Raw genomic sequence first — 22738 nt, forward strand, 5'->3', positions numbered from 1 at the left:
CCTCACTAATAATTTGGTGGTGCTGCATTACGAATACACTGTTGATGTCATCCATGATGTCAATGATGATGCCATATTATGCAGCATATAACTGATGTCATAGACAATGTCATTAGTGACGTTTATGTTCAGGAACAGAGAGAGCCTGTACAATTTCAGAATACCAGGGGACGGTAATTATGTTGTAGTATAACTTAGTATCAGTCGACAAACACATCGAACTTTATAACTCTAATATTGAATGTAATACATTCGGCAGAAACTTCGACTAGAATGCTTGTTGTTGGTGATGGTTAGCAATGCTGGACTCTGTAAAGAGAATAGTGTTTTTTTCTCTACCCAGGATAGTCCCTTTAAGACTGGCATTTAATTATGCTTGACGTTGTAACCTTAACATCCTGTCACATACAAAAATGTAATCACATTTTGAAAGTTTAATAATAATTATAATTCTTTGATTCAGCAAGCAAATGCCATTTTCTCTTAATGCATTATTTTCAGTACTTATAACTTATAATAATATAAATATAATTAAAGCAAGTACTAATCTAGGCCACCAGGAGAAGACTTGTCGTTTAAGAAGTACCTTACCTCATCCTTATCTCAGACGAGGCTGCCTACCATGATGCACTAGGTTCCACTAGGACACGTTTCTGAAAAATATGGACAGTCAACAATGGCATGTACAGAAGGACAGGGCCACTGGTGATTTTCAATAGGTTGTGGTGATCCTATAAAAAAGTGAGTTTCAGTGCACCATGGTCGGAACATTCCAGATGTGAACTGTTGAGTGCTAAAAACCAATGCCATAGCCAAGCCGAGAAAAGCCTCAAAGTGATCCAGAGCAAAAGATACAAGATGTATAGTCAAAGGCAGACAGTGAAGGGGCCAACGGAGACATTTGTGTTGAGAAACCAACAAATAGGCAGGCTCCATGAAGATTTTCAGTCAGAATGATACTAGGGGTTTATTATTCCAGGCCATGTTACATGATGTTCCGCTAGGACAGGAGTTTTTTCTCTACAAATTTGGTGATCCCAAGTTCTACAAGAAGGTCCGACTTAAGATCTTGGGAGCAGCACTAAATAATTGGATTTACATCAGAAGGGTTCTGAAAATTGCGTACTACACAGCATAGACCCCAATCTGGGGTTCCCCCGGCACCCCTGAATGTCTTCAGGACCAACTCTGCCAACCACTTAAACTAGCTGGTATCAGATTTTGGGGAGATCTTCAGAAGTATTCGCAACTGATTAGCTGGGAGTCAATCTGCAGTCTGACTTGCGGGACACTGACAAGATTTAACTTTTACCAGCTATCCGCATGGTGGGCAACGCAGTCATGGGGCAATGATTATGTAAATCTGAAATTCGATTCAGTCTCCAGAACGGGTTCCTGGAAACGTGAAGTCTCATTCTGGTACTGGGCCCTTCTGGAAGCTGGGGATTGTGTGAAACTGGAAGTTGGGAAACTCTGGGGCAGTGTTTTTGGAGGGGATGTGGAGGGAATGTGGAAACTCTGGTGTGACTCCTTCATTATGTTACAGGCAGTAGTGAAACCAGCTACACTTAGGAGGAATCATCTTTATACTGCCTACAGAGCTTACTGGACTCCTAGGAAACTATCTAAAGTAACCGGGAGGGTTTATAACTGCCCCAGATGTAAGTATCCAGCAGCAGACGATTTGCACGTTTGCGGACTGCCCAAGAATCAAGCTTTTCTGCAGTGAGGTATGCGGTTTTTTAGAGGATGTGCTGCTCCAGCAGATTGAAGTCAGCCCAAGGTTAACCATTTTTGGTCTTATCTTGGATTATCGTACGAACGCTCCAGCTTCGAAACTTGTGTTCTATGTGATAATCCTCGCTCAAAGGAAAATTGTAGAGCTTGGAAATCTGAAACTCCCCCCTCCCCTTTGCGGACTGTTTGAAGCATATTATTTTGACTAGTCAATTCGATATGGCCTGCGATAAAACCAGCATACGTAAAATCTGGGCGGCTTTAGTGGCTTGGCGGGAGAAGTAAAATCGGTCCTATGATTATGCCAGGGTACTGTTGGTCCGGTCCTCCCTAGTAACATACGGTCTCCCAGGTGCTGTGAACGGGAGCGGGACTAGGAAACAGTTTTATCTTGAGGGAGAACTCTGTTCCCCTTTCCATAGGCATCATACAGGGGTGGATATCGAAGTTGCCTGTTTGGAAGGTGTGGAGGAATCCCATCTTGAGCGTTCCTGAAGGCATGTATGAGGACAAAAAAAAAGAATGATACTAGGGCATGTAGAAGAAGATGTTGAGAAACCATTTTTCAAATGAGAAACGTGCCTTTGGACTAAAGGTTCAACTTGAAGAAATATTTGATTTCAGAAAACCCAAGATGCAAATCAGACGACAATGCGCTTTCACATTTTAGGTTACATATGTTTCTTAAAGTCAACTAAGCTCATATTTTTTGGTTTTCACCTACAACTATCTTCATATCATGATGCCTGGAAATGTGAAGTAAAACCTGAGCTCCAACTAGTTGATCAAGACAAGGACAACTTTGTCTGCAGACTAAATGCAAACTAAAATAGGAACTTGACTTTATAGCTGATAGCGCTTATATATTTGAGGTTATATTTACCTGTGATCATCCATGTCTTCTATTTGCCTCTTCACGTAGCTGTCGATACGCTTGCGGTATGTCCTATTTGTCAACTTTCCCACCATTCCCAGTCCATACGGTCGTTTTTCCTTAGCGAATAGCTTCTTGACTGGTATAGCAATCCGCTGTCCTCTTTTTTGCGTATTTACACTAACTACTTCTTGTCTTAATCGGACCTTTGGTTGTGTAAATGCCCCTTCTTTTGTTTTTCTCCACCCTCGCTCCAAAGGGCTAAAACAGAAATTGAAGTCATTGATTTTTTGCAATATCAACTGTTTTTAAACATTAAGACATGTCTTGTAATTTAAGATTAAAAACCAAAAAGTTCTAAGGTAGGCAGAAAATGAACTCTCTGGCACAGAATGATGCATTATGGGGTAATTAAGAGAATAACAACTAACAAGCAGTGTAGAACGTCAAAGATCACACCAGTGTGTGTAGTTTACATATACATTCAAACTAATGCGCTCAACTTCAGGTAACCATACTGCTTAGCAATCACTAAATCATACATATTTTACACAAAATGAAAAGTAGCACTAATAATCACAATTCGTTTATCTTAATCCAGTGATCAATGTTCAAAGAGAAGAAAGTCTTTTTTTTTCTTTCATCAAGAAGTTGTAGACAGCATCCATTCACTTGAATTCAGTCCAACAGGAGTCGTGTGTTTATAATCAAATCGAGTATTATTGATTCTTCTATCAACAAGTTATTCAGCCCAGCCATTAGGACGTAAGCAGGGTTGGTATCTCCATGTGCCTGGCATCACAGTGTAGCATGTAATTCGTCCTATTACATGAATTATGAGGGAAGCTGTCCTAATATTAGGTGGTTTGGTCTCCCCATGGGACCTTTACAGTTTCAGATGCAGCACCAAACGCAGGAAATCCATCATAACTAAGAGATTGGCTAAAATGAGGTATTGGGCAAAAATTGGCAGAGCCCATTTTATTAAGCACTTACTGACTTCTCCTGCCTTATTTAGATGTAGAGGCATCACTATGTTTTAGATGTTAGCGAAGCCTCTGGCAGCAGAAAGTCTAAGGAAGAAAAAATGATCTATGTCCCCTACAAGCTGGATGAAAACTCCTAATGCATCAGAGAATTTTTGATTTAAGGAAACAACTTGTTTTGGGAGTTTGCTTTAGAAAACAAAAAAGAATGTTAAAGGTCAGCCAGGCTAACATGATTTTGAGGTCGGGTTGGCAGTCTGAAGATTCACTGAAATAGCTCCCTCTGTGTTAGAAGGACTATCGGCAAAAAAACAAAAAAATAAATCACTGCTTAACGGGTTGAGAATTTGTCATGTGGTGAGAGTGCCACCTCTGCTGCCCATGCTGCCTGAGGGTCCACCTATCGACCTTTAAATGAGGGCCAATCACTGTAAGTTAAATACAGAATGTCAGATGTAATGTATAGTGATGTCTCTCTCCCCCTCAGTGCCTGTCCCTACCTCTTTTTTCACCACTTACCTTTCTCTCCTTCCCACCTTGGAACTCCCCTTCTTACTAGTGAGTTGCTAATCCTATTTTGCGATTTCTAAAGACAGAGGTTCCTAGACAAATTCAGATCAAGTGTGTAGTAAATATAGACTAAATAGATTCTATATTCTTTGTCCAGCTGGACAGAATTTAATATTCAATAAGCAAAATAGAAGCAAGTTATTACAGAAAATTCAAGTGGGACACAACCTTCGTCCTACTAACACATTTAAACAAACAACATGTAAGAAAAAGTTCAGGCAAGGAAAACGGGTCTGCGAACCATACTATATAGCAGACTTATCTAACGAGAGTATACCATTGCTGAAGAGTATATACAGTGTATTTACAAGCATATAGTGTATATATTGTCGACGGTGTTTCGATCCCTACGGAGGAATAGAGGAATCATCTTCAGGATGTTATATTCATGTCTGTATACATCACATTTAGGACAGTACAGAGATTTCTGTCTAAGACCATTTTGGCAACAAGTGCTAGTGAGCATCTAGTTATGGCCATTCACGGTGGTGGGGCTTGGTTAATTAACCTGCTGGGATAACGGACGTGTCATCCGGTGAAAGGTCCGTATTGGAGTTTAAAATAGGACTCCAAATGAGTCAGTTGCAAGGCTCGATTAGTGAACGGCGGCTGTATTCACTATGGGGAACCGAGTGAAATTCGGGCAGGAGCCAAAGATGGGGTCCTGGCAACGGGGCGAGACGCTGCTCGTGGTGTCCTATTTTGCGAGTCGCAATTTGATTTGCAACTTGTAAAATAGGAATAGTACATGGCCACACAGTTTTTGCAGTCGCAAACGGGTCTGAAACCCATTTGCGCCCGCAAAAAAACGTTAGTACATTTGGCCCTAAGTGTGGTGGTCCAGATTACCCCAGTAAATCATCATTTTTGAAGGTACACCCGAGGAACTCTTCATCAATGCACAGGACTGATCCAGGAGAATACCAGGACAAACATCCTAGGCAGCTGTGATCATGCCCTTGCTCTTATAACAGCAGAGCTGAACAGTTTTTTCTTTATTTATCTTTGTCTTGTTGTCTTGGTAGAAGGTTCAGTGGTTTTAATCAATTGTATGCAGTACCCCTGAGACTGTGTGTCTAACACCTACCCGTGTGATGTTATCTTTAGTTAGACATGTGAAAAGTACTGTAACTGTCCATGAATTAGGGTGCTGTGATCAGGGCAGATGTTTGCAAGCCATTGTTTTTGGCTCTTAGTGTCTCTTCTGGGTCCTCTCCTGCCCCTGCTTTTTTCAGCGTATCCCTTTATCCTCCACTAAGGGGTGGTTGAATTGTTGGCCATTGCAAAGCAGTCTGTTGCTGGTGGATGCACCTCTGCTGCTGAAAGACTTGTCTTTTTTGAGAGAGAAACAAAACATAAATGGTTGCATCTCTTTGGAGAACCCTATAGGTAAAGATACTATTGAGCGTTACAATTTATTTTCTTATTTGCCTCATCAGCTTCACTCTCAAGTATGAGCCACTAAATGGAAAATGTTAGATCTCTAATTGAAACTCAGGTGTAGCTGTAGAGTCTCAGATATGCTTGGAATCTTAGTACTGCACAAGTAGAAATCCACTAACTGCTTTATGCGATTTTTCCAGAGATCTCGTGATAATGCTGTAAGCCAATTTTGCTTTGTCTTTCTGTGACACTATGCAACATTGTTCAGTTCACTGCACTGTGGCCTCTCATAATGCGAGCTGCATGGGTACATTAGTTAATGCCATGCTGTAGGAGGTGGAATCAATCTTATGCCATTCTGTCACAAGCATGCTGTTCTTCTTTTTCATGCCCCCTTGCTGCATATTGCACTCTCTTGGAGCTCACACCTTTTACAGTGATACCTGGACCTCACATCGATAGACTGCTCTCAATACATTCCTGTTGTTGGAGGGAGAGAGATGACTCAAAAACAAATAACTCCTTAAACTGCAGGTTTCCAGACCCACTGAATGCCAGAAGCTTTTAAGGGCACTGGTGTCTGTGTCTGCTTTGGAGGGTAGACATTGCATTAGTGCCTCCAGCACATCAGTGAAGATCATCTTAGAGCAACTTGATGCGAAGCATAACTTTATGTCCACAAAAAAGGGCAGAAAAATAATTAATACCAGTTATATGTCTAAAAATTGGCAAGTTCAGGAAGTCGACAAAAAGTGTATTTAAAAACTGATAAATTCTAGTGAGCACTTGCTGACCATGTACGATACTGGAGACCAGACCAGTGAGTAGTTTTTGTGCTGAACTGGTACCTGAAGTGTACAGCCCTCCTTGCTGGGGATCTCTGAGACCCCATATGTATGCTGTCTTGAATGTGTGCTGACTCTGTCTCTCAAGGCTTTGATACCTGTCTGGTCCACCTGCTCTACCCTGACATATACTGCAGGTTGGGAGATGTATATGAATGTACTTAATGAGCTATGCTGCATTGTTATCTGCCTTTATGTTAACATAAACCTGAATAAACAAATGTACACTACAAAAAACTAGATACATTCCCCAAATTTGTGTTTCACAGGAGAAAAAATAGGAACATTCTTGCATTGTGTGAGAAATAGTATGGGAAAATGTGTAAGGGTTAAAACACTCCTACAAATGTTAGTTGTAAATATTACCTACAAGCTATTATTTTTGTGAGAGTGAGAAACTGTGCAACTTCTTAAAAAGTTTGTCACATACACACATTTTCTCCGGTAGAACTATTATTGTGCACACATATATGCACTGCCAGTGTGCAAGAGTATGCAGCTACAGAAGCATGCCCCGCCTATCCCAGAGAACATGTGAACGCGGAACGGAACATACATGCATTCGTCTTATGTATAGCGTAATACCGTTTGTTAGCGGTCCGAGTCCAGCTTCTGCCTCTTTTTTGGGCTGGGAGGCATGTGGGGGAAACAGCCTTTACAACTGCTTCGTTACATTGCATGTCATTACAACGCATGTTATTACAATGCAAAAGGCTTGATACAGGTCGTTAACTCCAACACCTTCCCTACTGTTGCACACACTGGAGTTGGAATAGTAAATTTTACTATTCCAACTTCCAGCGCACCCCTGACAGCAAGTCGGGGTAAAGGTATGCGTTGTAATGGCATGAGTTGTAATGTCATACAACCGCATGTGGTGTTAAAACGAATTCTGACCTTAACTAATACCAAGCCAAGCCTACATTTCCAAGGAAAACTTTACTGTCTGTCAAATAAAGTTTGCCTGTCGGGAACTTTTTTTATCTGGCTTCTTAAGGTTTATGAAATGCATGCTTGACTCTTGCTTTCATGAAAAGGAGAACCTCTGAGGACCCTGCAAAGTCAAGGCTTATAAATGAATTCAAGAGAATATTGAAAATAGGCAGTTCATTGTGTTCTGGGTTACTGGGTTTCAAACATCACTTGCAGAAAGGGAGACCTCTTGAAATGGTGCTTAACTTGAGTGTAGAACTCTCCCACCCATTGTACTGCCCCACCCACAGCAGAGCATTATTATTGTTTGCATGTTCCTTTCCGTGATCACTTAATCGTCTTCGGTGACAGAATGATTGGTAATTAAGGTGGTAACTGATCACTGACAACACTAGCTTTTACTTCCAACGATGTAGCAGAAGGACCCCCGTTACCCACCACTTTTTTGCTCTGCTGCACTTGCAGTCTCTTTGACTGAAGGCCTGTGCACTCAAAAAAACATCAAATGTCTCATATCCAGGGCACAAGTCGTGTACAAAAGCAGTGGGGGGACTGACAATATGCAAATGATTTCATGACGTCACGTGCTGAACGCGTCCCACTGTCTGAAAATTACACAGGCTTATTTCTGTGGGGCCCAGCTTCTTGGCAAGGGGGACGGCGTCCACCCTGTGAAAAGAGTGGGGGGACACCATGTACCTGCGTGCACCCCCTACTCGAGCTCTGCTCATATCTGTTTAATTCATGATCTAAAGCCAGGCATTTGCACGTATTTAGAATATCAAATATTTTAATTAATTAGAACCATCGACATTGGTATAGATAGCATTACATTTCACTGTTTGTTGCTCAAGTTGTAATCATAACAAGGGACCAACCATGTGTGTCTTTACAGAAAATTGCTGCCGGACTTCCACAAAAGGACTTTCACACACTTTAAATGTATTTTTTTATTGGCTGATCTAAGTGGTGCCCGGTATCTTAAATCAGTCAATCAGAAATAAAAGAAAAGGTCACTTTTTTATTCTGTAAGTGCATGCATGATGTATGATGACACACATGCATGCCTAGGAAACTGGGAAACCCCCAATAGCGGGTGTAATTTTACCTTTTTCCTGATATTTAAAGAAATTGCCAAAAACCATTGTGCTTTTAAAGATGCCAGAAACCGGTCCTCGGAAGCTTGTTTCCGGTCCAGGGAAGGCATGGCTTGGCAGTTCGGGCTGGACTGTTCCCATGAGGCACAGGGTCAGACTGATTTGCATATAGCCCTGTCTGAACTGGGGTGGCAGAGTGGGCTAAAGAACGGTGATGGATTAAACCCAGATCTTTTGACTGGGTGTGAGTTTTTGATTGATTCAGATGCTCCGTCCATCACCACCCCCTTTTGTACCGCTTTTGGCCACCATAAGTGTGGCAGGGTATGCTCAGACGTGAGTCCCTTGCTCACTTTGCCACTGGATTCAAGCAAGCCGGGCTGAAGACGGCTGGAATGCCAGAAACCGGTCCTCGGAAGCTTGTTTCTGGTCCAGGGAAGGCATGGCTTGGCAGTTCGGGCTGGACTGTTCCCATGAGGCACAGGGTCAGACTGATTTGCATATAGCCATGTCTAAACTGGGGTGGCAGAGTGGGCTAAAGAACGGTGATGGATTAAACCCAGATCTTTTGACTGGGTGTGAGTGTTTGATTGATTCAGATGCTCCGTCCATCACCACCCCCTTTTGTGCCGCTTTTAAAGATGCTGACAGCATCCCCAAAATGCAATGGCAAAGTCAGCTGTTCCCAAACACTACACCTGTTGGCTTTGCCAATGCTTATTTAACATGCCTCAAGTGTAATTTTTAACACCCTATCAGCCCCCTGCCTTCCCTTCTCTTCATCACACCCCTCCCGCACAACAAATTACTTAGTACCAGTCTTAAGGAGCTAACCTGTTGATTCAGTGGGTTGGGATAGTTGCGGAGATGCCTGTGTTTAGTAGTCCTGGGCGGTAAATTCCGATTCGCTTGCGGAATTTGGGTAATTTCGCATTCCGCTGAGAAGGCAGAATTGCCAAAAATTCGGCGATCCGTGACTTCGCAGAATTTTTAGCGTGTTTGCGCTTTCAAAATGCGTGTTTGTGAGATAATTCCCCCCAAGCACGCAACAGCGTTTGGGAACAGGCAAAAAGCATCACGAACAGGTGGAACAAGCAATTCGGCGTGTTCCCGGGACTCTTAGCGTACTCGCGGAGATTTTTTACTGTTTCGCGGAGCTTTGCGTAGCGCGACTACGCAAATTCCGCTCACCCCTAGCCGAGGCCAATTCCTGCACTGATGTAATCATCCATGCCAGGGGCTGACATGTGAACACAATTTTTTGCAAGACAATTCTAATGCAAATATTTATAAGGGAAATTTCACCTGCAGGGTTATTGTCCACATACACTTACACTCTTGGTCCGCTTCCTTTTACACTCATCCTAATGCTTTCAAGTTTTCTGTGGACCTTTATTAACGACATTTCAAACTTCTCTTAATCTGTTTGATTCACTTAAATCACATTTGACCCAAACTACTCAATGACTAGATCACAAAATGAAGTAAACGCACAAGAGTTTTTGGGAGAACACGAGAATTAGAAGGGCCTTCTTTTATTCTTAAAACAGCCATTCCACTTTCAGCCATAGGGTGTCAGACAATGCAAGCAAGAGACTGAATTAAAGATCCTTGCTGCAGAAGAACACCTATCTTCGACGTTATTCTCCCCACTTCCATTTAACCCCTTCCGTGCTCATGACGGAGCGGTTCCCTCATGAGCGCCGGTTGGGCTGTGCTCATGACGGAACCGTTCCGTCATGACCACACCCGTTTTTAAGAACGTTCAGCACAGCGCGAAAATTCACGCCACGCTGAACGGGTTAAAAAGTAAATGCGTACTTACACGGTGCTCGTACAAGTGATTGGAGAGAATGCGGGGCATTATCATCAAGGGGCTGCTATGTAATTATCGCTTCTTTAGCGTCCGTTTTCGGGCGAAAAGCGGCGATAATTATATCGCATTATCAGCAAGGTCACGCTATCGCGTGAATCCTTGCCTTAGCACCCTTTTCCTAAACGCCCAGCTTTGCAAATCTAATGACATGCAAAGTGGGCGTACCATGCCAAACTTACATGGAGAATGTCGCTAAATGACATTTCTCCAATTAACAAGGAAATCGCTAACCTGCTCAGCGATTAATAAAGAAGCGCTAACCGCGCTTAACGCAGGTTCCTGTACGCCTGCTTTCAATCTGATTTAGCAATGCAATCTAATGGGAGGTGGATTACATGGCTAAGTCCACCCTGCCCTATCAGCAAGGTATCGCCTGTCGCAGTGCGATTATCACTGGATTTCCATGTATAATCTTAAAGAGAGTCAAACCACGCCGATATATTTTATATTGTTGGGAGATTTTAATGTACATTTATGTCAACAAAACTGTCAGTTAAAAGATACTCTGAATTTAGATATGTTTCAACCCCCACATTTTGAACATTCTGGTAAAGGGACAGCTTTAGAAGATCTTCTCCTTCAGAACGATCTTTATGAACCAGAGTTCTTTGATAGCAATGAAAGGGTCCCAAACCTACAGAGCTAGGGATTGTAACACTATCATTGATTACATATTTATCTCACCGGTTATGTTGCAGAATGTTATTTTTTATAATGCTATACACACCACACACAGTGATCACAACCCAGTTGTGTTGAACATGGAGGATAATATTTTATTTTTATTTAATAAAAACTCTGAAGTAGACATCGCCGTAGATATAACCTTAAAGGATCAAGGGAGACGTGTGAAATGGAGTAAAATTATTCCTGAGGATTTCCTTTACTCCCTTAATGAGAAAGTGGGCAGTGACATTAATGTCTGCAGGGAGCCACTGAAGTTCAAAGGGAATATTATTGGGTCCTTTGAAGCCATCTGTCGTCAGGTGGCAGATGACCTAAAATGTAAATCTACAAAGAGAGAGAAAAAGGTAGAGGGGTGGTTTAACAACGCATGCTCCAAATCACATCGAGAATTACATAAAGCACTGAAAAAGGTACCCCGTGATAGATTGGAGGTGGCTAGGCTTAGGAAACAGTATAATTTGGATATTCTAATGAGGAAAAGGGAAATTAAGAAACAGGCCTGGGAGGATCTGTATGAGAAAGCAACCCTGAGGGATAGCGCAAAATTCTGGACCATTGTTAATACCCCTCTGTTCAATGGGAAAGATAACGCACCACTGGAGGTAAATATCCCTGAGAAGGAATGGCTGGACCATTTTCAAAAAATCTATGGCAGCAACCTCGATTTAGGACAATCAGACCTAACATCGATTGACACACAAGACCCCCTCCCAAGTTTTACCATTAAAGAAGTACAGAGTGCAATTGAGGATATGTCATCACAGAAGGCTCCCGGTCCAGATGGCGTAAACAAACTCAGAAATGTGGTCAGTTGTACTTACTAACGTTTTCAATGTAGTTGGTATAGACAAGATAAGACCTCCAACTACCTGGTCACAGTCAGTCATCATCCCCATATTTAAGAAGGGTCAAAGGGGGGACCCTAGATGCTACAGACCCATATCTCTGCTAGATTCCTCATTTAAAATCCTTGGTAAAATAATACTAGAAAGAATCTCAGCCTGGGCTACTAATAAAAACATCTCGTGTGAAGCTCAGTATGGCTTCAGATCTGCCAGAGGTACAGAAGATCAATGCCTTAATTTACACCTTATACTGAGCAAATATACTGTAGCATCAAGGGGGATGATGTATTTGGCCTTCATGGACTTGTCCACAGCTTTTGACCTAGTCAATAGGTCAAAGCTGTGGACAATACTCCTTGAAAAGGGACTGGACCGTGCACTTGTGGATTTTTTGGCGCGTCTCCACAGTGATTTAAGGGCAACTATCCGCATGTCTCAAGAAGGGAACTGCACCGCTTTTTTTAAATCGGGAAGGGGAGTGCGCCAAGGGTGCATTTTGGCACCTATGCTCTTCTCCCTTTATATTAACTCACTGGGTGAGTCCCTAAAAATTGCCTCTACAGATGTGCCTCGCATGGGTGGTTCCGTGATGCCGGTACTTTTATATGCCGACGACACGGTACTGATGTCAAGGACCCCTAGGGGTCTTCAACATCTATTAAACACATTTGGGGCTTTCATGCAAGATCTGGAATTAGTGATTAATGCAGGGAAATCACATGTTATGGCTGTGGGTAATTGCAAGAGTAATTCCAGAACCCTGTCCTGTAATGGTTCCGCACTTACCAAAGTTAAAGCCTTTACATACCTGGGAGTGGTGTTCGACGAGAAAGGGACATGGGCACCACAAATCCAGAACAAGACCGCTGCAGTAAAACGATCGTCTACTGCTATACTGGGGTTCGCAAAACGCCTTGGCGGCAAACCTCCAGAGGCTATACTATCCATATATAAAGCTAAAACCCTGGCAATAGCCAGATATGGAGCCTCTATTTGGGGTTATAAGAACACAACCCACATTCAAAGAGCAGAGAATATATTCCTGCGATCCGTTCTGGGCTTATCAAAATCCACACCTGCTTTTTCAATCCATATGGAACTAGGGATGGGTTATATTGAAGATATGTTGTCCCTGGCACCATTAAGGGCATGGATTAAAACTTGGCTTAATCCCAACTTAACACTTAATCACAAGATTATCAAAGACTGCATGGGGCGGGATCGTGTGGCAGAGATTGAGTGGCTTTCATACATTAAAAAAATAGCAGGATATCTGGGCCGCCCTGATCTATATACTAACCCTGAAGGCCTAAAAAAAGATGACATTAGTTGGGTAAAATTGGAATATACAAAGAAAAGAGAAGCTGAAAGAGAATCATGCGAAATTACGAAGCCAACCGTGAGATCACATTTCCTGACAATTACATCTTTAGCTATCGAACCATATTTGGCGATAGTAAATAAACCTTTCCACCGGTGGCTTCTCACTAAATTTCGCTTCAATCAGGCTCACCTTTTGCTGGGTGAATATAGTAAATGGTGTAAGCCCCATGAGAACGTCCCGTGCAAGTGTGACGACTTCTCAGACCAGGATTCTGTGCATTTTTTCTTTTTTTGTCCATTATTCAGAAATGCTAGAGAGAAATATATTAAGCCTATACTAAAAGATCAAATGTTTACCCAAGTCAAACCGGCTTTTCTGTTCTTACAGCTAATGGAAACACCTTTAATTATGTATGGGGTGGGGGGCGGAGCTAGCCGGCGTCAATGGTGGACGCTTAAGAGCGGAGCTCCGAGCCAGCGCCGACAACTATCCGGCATAGATCCTCTCACAGCGGTGCAATCTACGCAAAATCAGCGGATATCGCCGCCCCTACCCCTAACGGATCTCCGGCTGCAGTTTGGGCGGAAAACGGGCTGGGGAAACCTTACTTTGCCCGACTACCCTACGGACGCCGGACCAGGCCCCAATCCCCGGTCTTTCCTAGCTGGCGACGCCGGGCGACGTCACCCGACGTGCGGCAACGACGAGCGGTCAACTAGGGGTCTGACGAAGCCCGGCGGAGGCTGACCCCCCAGCTGCCCCACGCTGCGGAATCACGCACCGGAGGTGCTACACGACACCTGAGAGCTGAAGAGGGCGGCGGGGGAGGCACCGGTGCAATAACAGAGCCGGTTGCGGACCACGTGGCGATGGCGGAGCACCCCCGAAGGTAGGATCGGCCTGAGCGCCAGATAGACGGGCATACCCACGTCTGAGGAGAGAGGGGCTTTGGCGTGGGGGCGAGTGGCATCCGGAGGGCGGAGGATCCTCCCCACGAGAACGGACCTTCGTCACCGTCCTAGGCCATTCCGGGGGTCTGGAGGGCGATTTACCGATCATACCTAAAGGGGCCTACGGACATAGGTGGCGTCGACGGGCCCTAGCAGGACACACGCACTACGCTGCCCTGTCTACGGCACCCCTGAGGCCACTTGCAGCCAGAGTGGGTGCACGCACAGTGCTTCGGTCTCCAGTGGGGCCTCCGCCGGAGTGGGACACAGCCTCCCACCGAAAAAACATTCACAATGGGCAAGGGAGACCGCACGCAGACGAAGCTGACGTTTGATCAGCGAAGGCATAAGGACTCAGAACAACCGGCTGCCCAGTCTTCAAGCACGGCTACTGACCCGGGTCCCTCACTGTGTGCCGAAATAAAAGAGATGCTTACCACCATGGAGAAAGGCCTACAGGAGGGCATGTCGGCCATTGGAAACAAGATTGATGCGTTGTCATATCGGATGGACCGTATGTCAGAAAGAGTAGACAAGCACTCGGAAAGGCTGGACATGGCGGAACGCAGACTGACAGAGGCAGAGGAGGCGCAAACTGAATGGGACACTGACCGTAAACAATTTGGTAGATTGCTTCAGGTAATCCAGGAGAAGTCGGAGGACTTGGAGGCGCGGTCCCGGCGATCCAACATCCGCGTCACGGGTGTGGCCGAGTCAACCCAAACGGGCAAGATGGAACTGTTTATTGAGAAGCTCCTGAGGACGATGCTAGGGGACGACACCTTCTTGCCAATGTTTATAGTGGAACGCGCTCATCGCACCCTCGGACCAAGGCCTCCCCCGGGCGCCAACCCTAGACCGATTATAGCGAAATTGTTAAATTACAGGGATAGGGACGCAGCCCTCCGAGCAGCCCGTGAGAAGTCCAGGAGGAGAGACGAAGATTTGCCCCGTACAAACAGCAACTTAGAGAACTGGGCCTGGACTACGCCATGTTATACCCAGCGAGGCTGCGCATCAACAGGCAGGGTCACTCGCATTTCTTCACTGATCCCAAAGAACTGCAAAAATCCCTAAAGGTTTGGATGAAAGATTCCCGGGGGAGTCCAGCACCACACACGGCGGAGCGGACCAGCAATGGGGACCTAGAGGAACAAGACTGAGGAGTAGAGGGCGGAATGCAGTACACTAAGGACCTCCGTTCGCTTCAGCACCACCGAATCCCCTCATTGGACTGATGGGGAATGGCCTCTCGGAGTAACCTGAAACAGGCCCTAGACTATTGCAAGCTGAACTGTGAGTGAGATCTGTATGTTTTGAATTGGGGCCGCTGGGGGGTTGCGTTTACACTCCTGGAAATCCCATAGGCGAGACTTGGCTCCCAAATGCACGATATGGGAGAGAACTAAGGACATTGAGAGCGGGGGAGTGGAGGGGTGAGACCTTACACACAACGGGGAACTATTGTGCTTAGCGGACACCGCTGCATTTTATTAACGGGGCGCTGGCGAAGGGGCAAGCTGAAGGACACTGTCTGGTAGTCCCGGAAGGGAAGTGGTCGGCTAAAGGATTACACAGGCTACCTCTGCCCCAGCGCTCACTGCGGCTACGGCTCGGATAGAGCTGGTATGGGGAATTGTTGCATGGGTTTGAATGTGGGTGGGAGGGAGGGACACGGGGGCTTCGGTCATACCAGGTTGGGGTTGGTTGACTGTGGGAGGCGGGGGGAAGCGGGAGTTTGGGGTTCAGATATGTTTGAGGGGGGGTTCTTAGCGTGCTCCGCAATGTTACTACTCACTGTGATGTTTGGCAGTTGCTGTCTGCGACGAAAGGCAGTAAATACACTTGCGACGCATATGCTATGTTGCTGCACTACATATGGCAGACACACCACATGAAGATTTACTGAGTGACACAGAGACACTGAAGGCCCTGACGTGGAATGTGAGGGGATTAAACGACTATCGGAAACTCCGTAAGGTGTTACACTATCTCCAAAGGCATCATATAGACCTAGCCCTGCTGCAAGAAACTCACTTACCCAACAACAGCAGGATGCTCACGCATAGGGGCCTTCAGGGTAATTCTACTTATGCTGGCTTCACCTCACATGCAAGGGGGGTACTCACTTGGGTCAATCCAAAGTCTAAATTGTCCCTCACACTGTTGATAGCTGATCCGGAAGGGAGGTTTGTACTCAGCAAGTGTACGGGTAAGGGACATACTCTGCTGGTCATGAATGTGTACGGCCCGAATTACGACTCCCCGGACTTCTACGCAGCAATCGCGGGACACTGTGCTGAGTGGCCCTCAGATAGAATGCTGTGGGGGGGAGACTTTAACTTTGTTTTTAGCCCGGAGCTGGATAGGTCGGCGGGGTCGCCTCGTCGCCCGGCCGCAGCTGCGCAGCAAATGCAAGCTGAAATGGTGAGACTGGGGCTGGTGGATGTCTGGAGGGATAGACACCGAGATAGAGGGGGATACACACATTACTCTGCGTACCATGACATACACACCAGAATAGACTATTGGTTGTCCACTCCCCCGCTGCTGGCGCAGGTGAAGGGTTGTAAGGTGCTCCCCCGTACGCTATCGGACCACTCCCCTATATTGTTGGTGTTTAACACTCCCAGGCGGAGGATACCCCCGTTCACGTGGCGCTTCCCACCATATTCCCTGCTGGATGAAACGTTCAGGGCCGAGCTAGGGGAGGAAATAGATGTGTTTTTCGATACTAACCTAGGCACGGTCGACAGCTTCGGGATGATATGGGAGACTTTTAAGGTGTATATCAGGGGGATAGTCATGGCTAAGCATTCCAGGGTCCTGAAGGACATCAGACGCAGGCTGACACATCTAGAGGGGCAATTAGCAGAGCGCGAGCGACAACAACTGACGGGTCAGACCCCCACAGGGGATGGGACACTGCAGGAACTCCTGAAAGAGTACCACGAGGAGGCGGACAGAGAAGTTAAGCACCTAGGAAAGTATGCGGCGGCGCGCGCTTATGGTGAGGGAGATCGACCGGGCTCGCTGTTAGCCAGAATAATGAAGGGCGCCAGGCGTAAGCAGGTGGTTACAGAGTTACAATCGGCGGAGGGTACGCTGCTAACGGCGGAGGAGGACATTCTAGCGGAATTCAGGGGCTTTTACGAGGAGCTCTACACTAACAAGGTTTCCGGGGTAGAGGATCAAATTGACAACTATTTAAGCTATATTAAAATGCCGTTTCTCGAGAACTGGCAGCGAGACTTCTTGATGTCTCCCATCCTCCGGGAGGAGATATCGGACGCCCTGGATGACATGAGGTCTGAGAGCGCCCCCGGGACAGATGGGTTAACTGTGACCTTCTACAAGGCATACAAAGATAAGTTATTGCCCTACCTCTCCAGCCTCTTTGATGAAATTTGTGAGACAGGCGCCATGCCGCCTTCTCTGAGAGAGGCCCTCATCGTTACGATATTGAAGCCGGGCAAACCACATGATCTTCCGGGCTCATACCGCCCTCTGTCCCTTCTCAATGTGGACGGCAAGCTATATGCTAAGGTGCTGGCGACCAGGTTGGCACTCGTGGCCCCTGAATTGGTGGCCCCAGAGCAAGCGGGATTTATTCCTGCTCGGAACCTCACGTACAACATTCGCACAGTGATGGGAGCCATCCAGCACACTAAACATGACACCAAGGCCATAGCAGTCTTTCTAGACATGGAAAAGGCGTTCGACTCTGTGGAGTGGGCATTCATGCGTAGGGTGCTTGCGAAGATGGGACTAGGAGATCTCTTTCTCCAGCTCCTGAGTGCGCTTTACCACAAACCCACTGCACGAGTCAGGCTGGGCGATGCAGTTTCGGAGCCGTTTTTCATCAGCAGAGGCACGAGACAGGGATGCCCCCTCTCGCCGCTACTCTACGCTCTGGTTGCGGAGCCTCTGGCGTGCGCGATCCGGGAGTATCACTCTTATGAGGCCATCAACTATCCCACATACAAGATCGGCATCTCCACATATGCAGACGACACTCTGCTGTATGTCAGGAATCCCGGGAACAATCTTGCGTCGGTACTGAGGGAGGTTGTATGTTTTGGAGCGCTCTCGGGGTTGAAAGTCAACTGGTCCAAATCAGTGGCCTTTCCCCTGACCCCTGTTACCGAACCCTTCGAGATGGAGTATCCGCTTCAATGGTCCACGGAGCCGATACGGTATCTGGGCATTTGGATACATACGGATCCCGAAATTATGCTGAGGGAAAATTACGGTACTGCCTATAGCAAACTCGCAGATGACGTGGAACTCTGGATTAAGCTCCCGCTGTCATTGATGGGACGAATTGCTTTGATAAAAATGGTGGTTCTGCCGAGGTTTTTGTTCCTCTTTAATAATATCCCGATTGTCCTCTCCAGAACCTTCTTTAAAACCTTAGACAAGCTTCTAGTGCGTCTGGCCTGGGCCGGGAAGCAACCTAGAGTGCAGTGGAAGGTCCTCCAGCTGCCATACGAGCAAGCGGGGCTGGCGGCGCCTGATATGGAGCGCTATTACAGGATAGCGCAGGCCTCGCACCTCCACACTTGGATTCATGGAAAACAGGACATACCGCATGTGATTCTGGAGAGGTTATTTGCAGACCCCACCCCGCTCCCAGCGACGATCTGCGGCCCTAGGGACCGTAGGGTGGGAACACTGGACTCCCTACTGTCTACTAACCATGCCTGGCACTCCATAATGCAGAGGCAAGATAAAGAGCTGATGTACGCACCTAATATGCCGATACATTGGGCGCTATGGCTCCCCACGCTGACGGAACCGGGCGTTCACAGGGCCCTTAGTGAACTAGGCGCACACACTCTGGGAGACCTCTTCAAGGATGGCGCGGTTAAGACATGGGATCAACTGTCACAAGGGAGGGAGAGTCCCTCGTTACTACAGCGCTTTCAGTATCATAGGGTTCGTAGTGCCTTTCTAGACCTTCTAGGCCCCGACATGGCGGAACCCCCTGAGATCCCAGAACTGGTTTATGTCATCGCCACCGAGGCGCCGCAGAAAATGATCTCTAAACTTTATAAGATAGGGCATGGACACACGGCGCTACAGTACACGAGGGCACGCTTGGCCTGGCAAACCGACCTGGATGCCCACATAGATGACGGTATGTGGGCATACTGCTGTGCGGCCTCAAGGCGGATATCGCTGAACGGGCGACACCGCCTGGTCCACTTTAAATTTTTACAGCGAGTGTATTATACGCCGGAAAGGCTACACAGGTACGGTCTTCGAGACACGCCGGGCTGCGAAAGGTGCCGCGCCCCAGTGGCTGACTTCTTACATTTAGCGTGGTTGTGCCCGGGCATTCAAAGATTTTGGTCCGGGATCTTTGCGGAAATGAGCACTATTGTGGAAGTGAACCTAACCATGGACCCGGCACTCGCCCTGCTAGGATACACAAAGAAGGTGCCGGTGTCAGTGAGGAAAATGGTCAGCATGGGCATGTTACTTGCCAAACGTGTCATAGCATGTTGCTGGATGAGGGGCCCCCTCCCGACATTGAAACGTTGGGTACATAGCATGACGTTCTGCAACACACAAGCAGAGATTTACAGTGAGCTGCTACCGCCCCGGAGTCGACCCAAGAACTTCTGGGGACTGTACCAAGTTTACTTGACTTCTAGGACGGACGAAGATGACCCGGCAGCAGAGGAGGGGGAGGGGCAGGGGCGCGACCCGCACCTGGACCCGGGGTGAGACAATCAGGGTAGTCACTTACACAGCAGCGCGACTCAGTTAGGTGGGAGGAGCGGCACCCCCGGGTGCGTGGGGACCTGGGAGGGATCACTTGGAGCCATGAAAGGTAGCGCGCAACGTAAGCCACAACACATCCTTAGCCTATACACTACCACACTTGAGGAGCACTGATTGGGGAATTGTTGGGGAGGAGTGGGGGTTTTCGGGATGGGGGGAAGGTTGGGAGAAAAAGTTAAAATTGGTTAGAATTGTCCATGTATCAGCAACGCACAACACACTATCGAAAGTATTGGCTAGCTGGAGAGGGCCTGACCCTGGCTGAACGCTTGGTTGATATGATGTCGGCTTTATTCTGTTGATCTAGGCCAGGAATCGCTGATAAGATAATTTGAACTACTGCCGGCCCGAGAAGGGATGTAGGCGAATGGCTGTTTACGATATGTACTTTGCTGTTTTGTGGTAAATAAAATAAAAAAAATAAAAAAAATAAAAAAATAAAAAAAATTATGTATGGGGTAGCAAATTTTCTTACAACGTCTATTAGGTCCAGACGAAAAAGACTTCAATCACCGACTACCTGATTTAGTTTTTGTAAAAAACCGTACGCCCTGTCAGGGTAGCACTATAAAATGATTGTATTATAGGCTTGTAAATATTACTATAAATAGATCATCCAGCAAACCCCTTAGTACAACCTGTGTAAATGAAGTGAAATTTTGTAGGAAAATATAGACAGTGTAAATATGATGTAAATTCTTTGTAAAATCCTTGTAAATATATCTTGGTACTATTGGAAATTTGCACATAATGTCTCTTGTTTTAACGTTGTTTATATAAAAATTCTTTTGTATATCCCAGTGATCAACTTTGAATGTATAGCATACTTTTATGATTTTAATTTAATCGAATAAAGTGTTTTTGACTCTGACTCTGACTCCCACTGGATTTCCAGCGATAATCTCACAGTTTTGTAGCTAACGCTTGGATTTCTATCGCTTTGGAGATAAGCGTTGCTGATAGCACGCTATCTCCGCGATAGAATCCAGCGATAATTATCCTAGCGCTAAGTGCGATTAGCGATAATTATTGCCGGTTGTTGCTGATATGCCCCATGGTATTTAAACAAACTTAATGCAAAAGGTACATATTGTGGCATGCCACCACTGTAAACAGACTTACAGCATTAAGTGACTTTTTTCAAGTTCACTTTTTTCCAAGGCACTTCCAGTCAGTTCAATCTGATCCTTTATTGTTAACTCGGATTCCTTGATGGCGGCCTCAGACGGAGATTCAAACACCTCGTCCGGGTAAGTCGACAGCTCCTCGTGTAAGACGCCTTCCTAGTGAGATACAGAAAGAGACGCTGAGTAACAAAGGATTCGACCCAGTGCACTGGGCTGTAAAGAAATTAACCTGAAAGTGAAGTTTTTTTGAGACCTGGAATATGTTCTACCAGCAAATAAAACTAACAGTCATTTGAAGAAATGGATCTGTCAAAGCCAAAAGGGCAGCCTTTTGTGTAATGAAAGCAGACAAGAAACACACAGTACAGAGGAACACCTTACTGAATAAGAAGCAACATGCCTACAGACATCCGTGCACAGATCAACAGACACCTTGCACAGCAACATAGATTTATACCCCCTAGCACCAGTCATTAAGGAAGGAGAGGGTCGCCCGACCCTTTTGCAAAGCTAAAAGAGTGCCTCTCAGGCTGAGAAAGGTCATGCGCTAAATGCGCAGGCGCCTGTCTGTCTGACCCAAACTTTGCTGGGCTGAAGATTTCACGGCCCTGGGGGCATGCCACATTCAGCTCTGCAAAGCCCCTTACTACGAGTGGGCGCATCACCATAGACTCAGACTTGGGAGCTTCAGTTTTAAGCTATGAAATGCCCCCAGCCGAGTGTCAATCAGTGACGCCCTGTCACAGTATGGGGTGGGGTCACCAACTCTCACTGATCCCATCAAATTCAGTGATGAGGTAGGGAAGGCCTTCTCCTCATTGGCTGACCCATGACAAGGTCAGTCATTGACAGGAGGAGGCTGGATCTTCCGGCAGTCCCTTTCTTCCCTGAAGTCTGAAGGAACCACTAAGGCTTCTGCTTCTTCTCCCACCACCCGATGTCAAAACCATGGCAGGTAAGTTCCTATTGAATGTTGGATGCATGTGTGTGTATCTGGATGTATGTATATGTACGTGCTGTGAATGGATGTGAGCATGTGTATGTGTTTGTGAATGGTGGGTGTATGTGTGCATGCTAGTATATTGTGGGTGTGAGTGTGCATGTGGATGGGTGAGACCATGTGTGTGTGCTTTTGTGTAAGACTTTGCGAGTGCCCGCCCCTACTACACGTTACAAGGCACCACATCTAAGCACCTAGACTAATAGGCATATTGGCATGCACATAGGGCACAACACAAAGGCACACAAACATACAGAGAGGCCACATATGCAGGGAGACAATCACAGACAGCACACATAGGTGGATGCACAGATGTGTGGAAACATACGTTTGGTTTTAAATATGTTGACAATATGAATTATTGTTTTAACTAGTGGTTAAAACAATAACCACGTTACAAAGTTCGGGCACCCACGTCTCAGCACTTTTCACAAAATCTGTTAAAGAAAATGGAGCAATATGTTAATTAAGGTGTTAGAATCCCCAGCAACAAAAAGAAGATTGCACATGTTTCAATGTGTCAGACGTCAGAACATCCAATCGGAAGCAGTCATTGGTAAACACAATGGGTCTCTTATTAGCCAGCAGCCTTTTGACTCTGTCAGGGATTGTTTTGTCATGTTTTTTAGCAAAGTTGTTTTGCTATTGCTGGAGAAGCTTCCAGGTCCTTGTAAATGTAAAAAAAAGACCCCCACTGTCGTGTTTTGGCAGCTC

General features: G+C 46.0%; 1 protein-coding gene across 3 annotated transcripts in view; it reads right to left on the reverse strand.

The window, feature by feature from the left end:
- The window catches only part of RHBDF1 (rhomboid 5 homolog 1), a 488528-nt gene that overhangs the window by 90784 nt on the left and 375006 nt on the right, over positions 1–22738 (reverse strand). For all 3 annotated transcript variants that reach the window (XM_078663071.1, XM_078663072.1, XM_078663073.1), the window contains 2 exons: positions 21020–21180; positions 2621–2872 (listed from right to left, as the gene is read on the reverse strand). In XM_078663071.1, coding sequence (XP_078519197.1) covers positions 2621–2872; positions 21020–21180 — 413 coding nt within the window. The remainder of the gene's footprint in view (positions 1–2620; positions 2873–21019; positions 21181–22738) is intronic.

This window comes from Lissotriton helveticus, chromosome 10, assembly GCF_964261635.1.
Source record: "Lissotriton helveticus chromosome 10, aLisHel1.1, whole genome shotgun sequence".
In the NCBI taxonomy this organism is placed as follows: domain Eukaryota; kingdom Metazoa; phylum Chordata; class Amphibia; order Caudata; family Salamandridae; genus Lissotriton; species Lissotriton helveticus.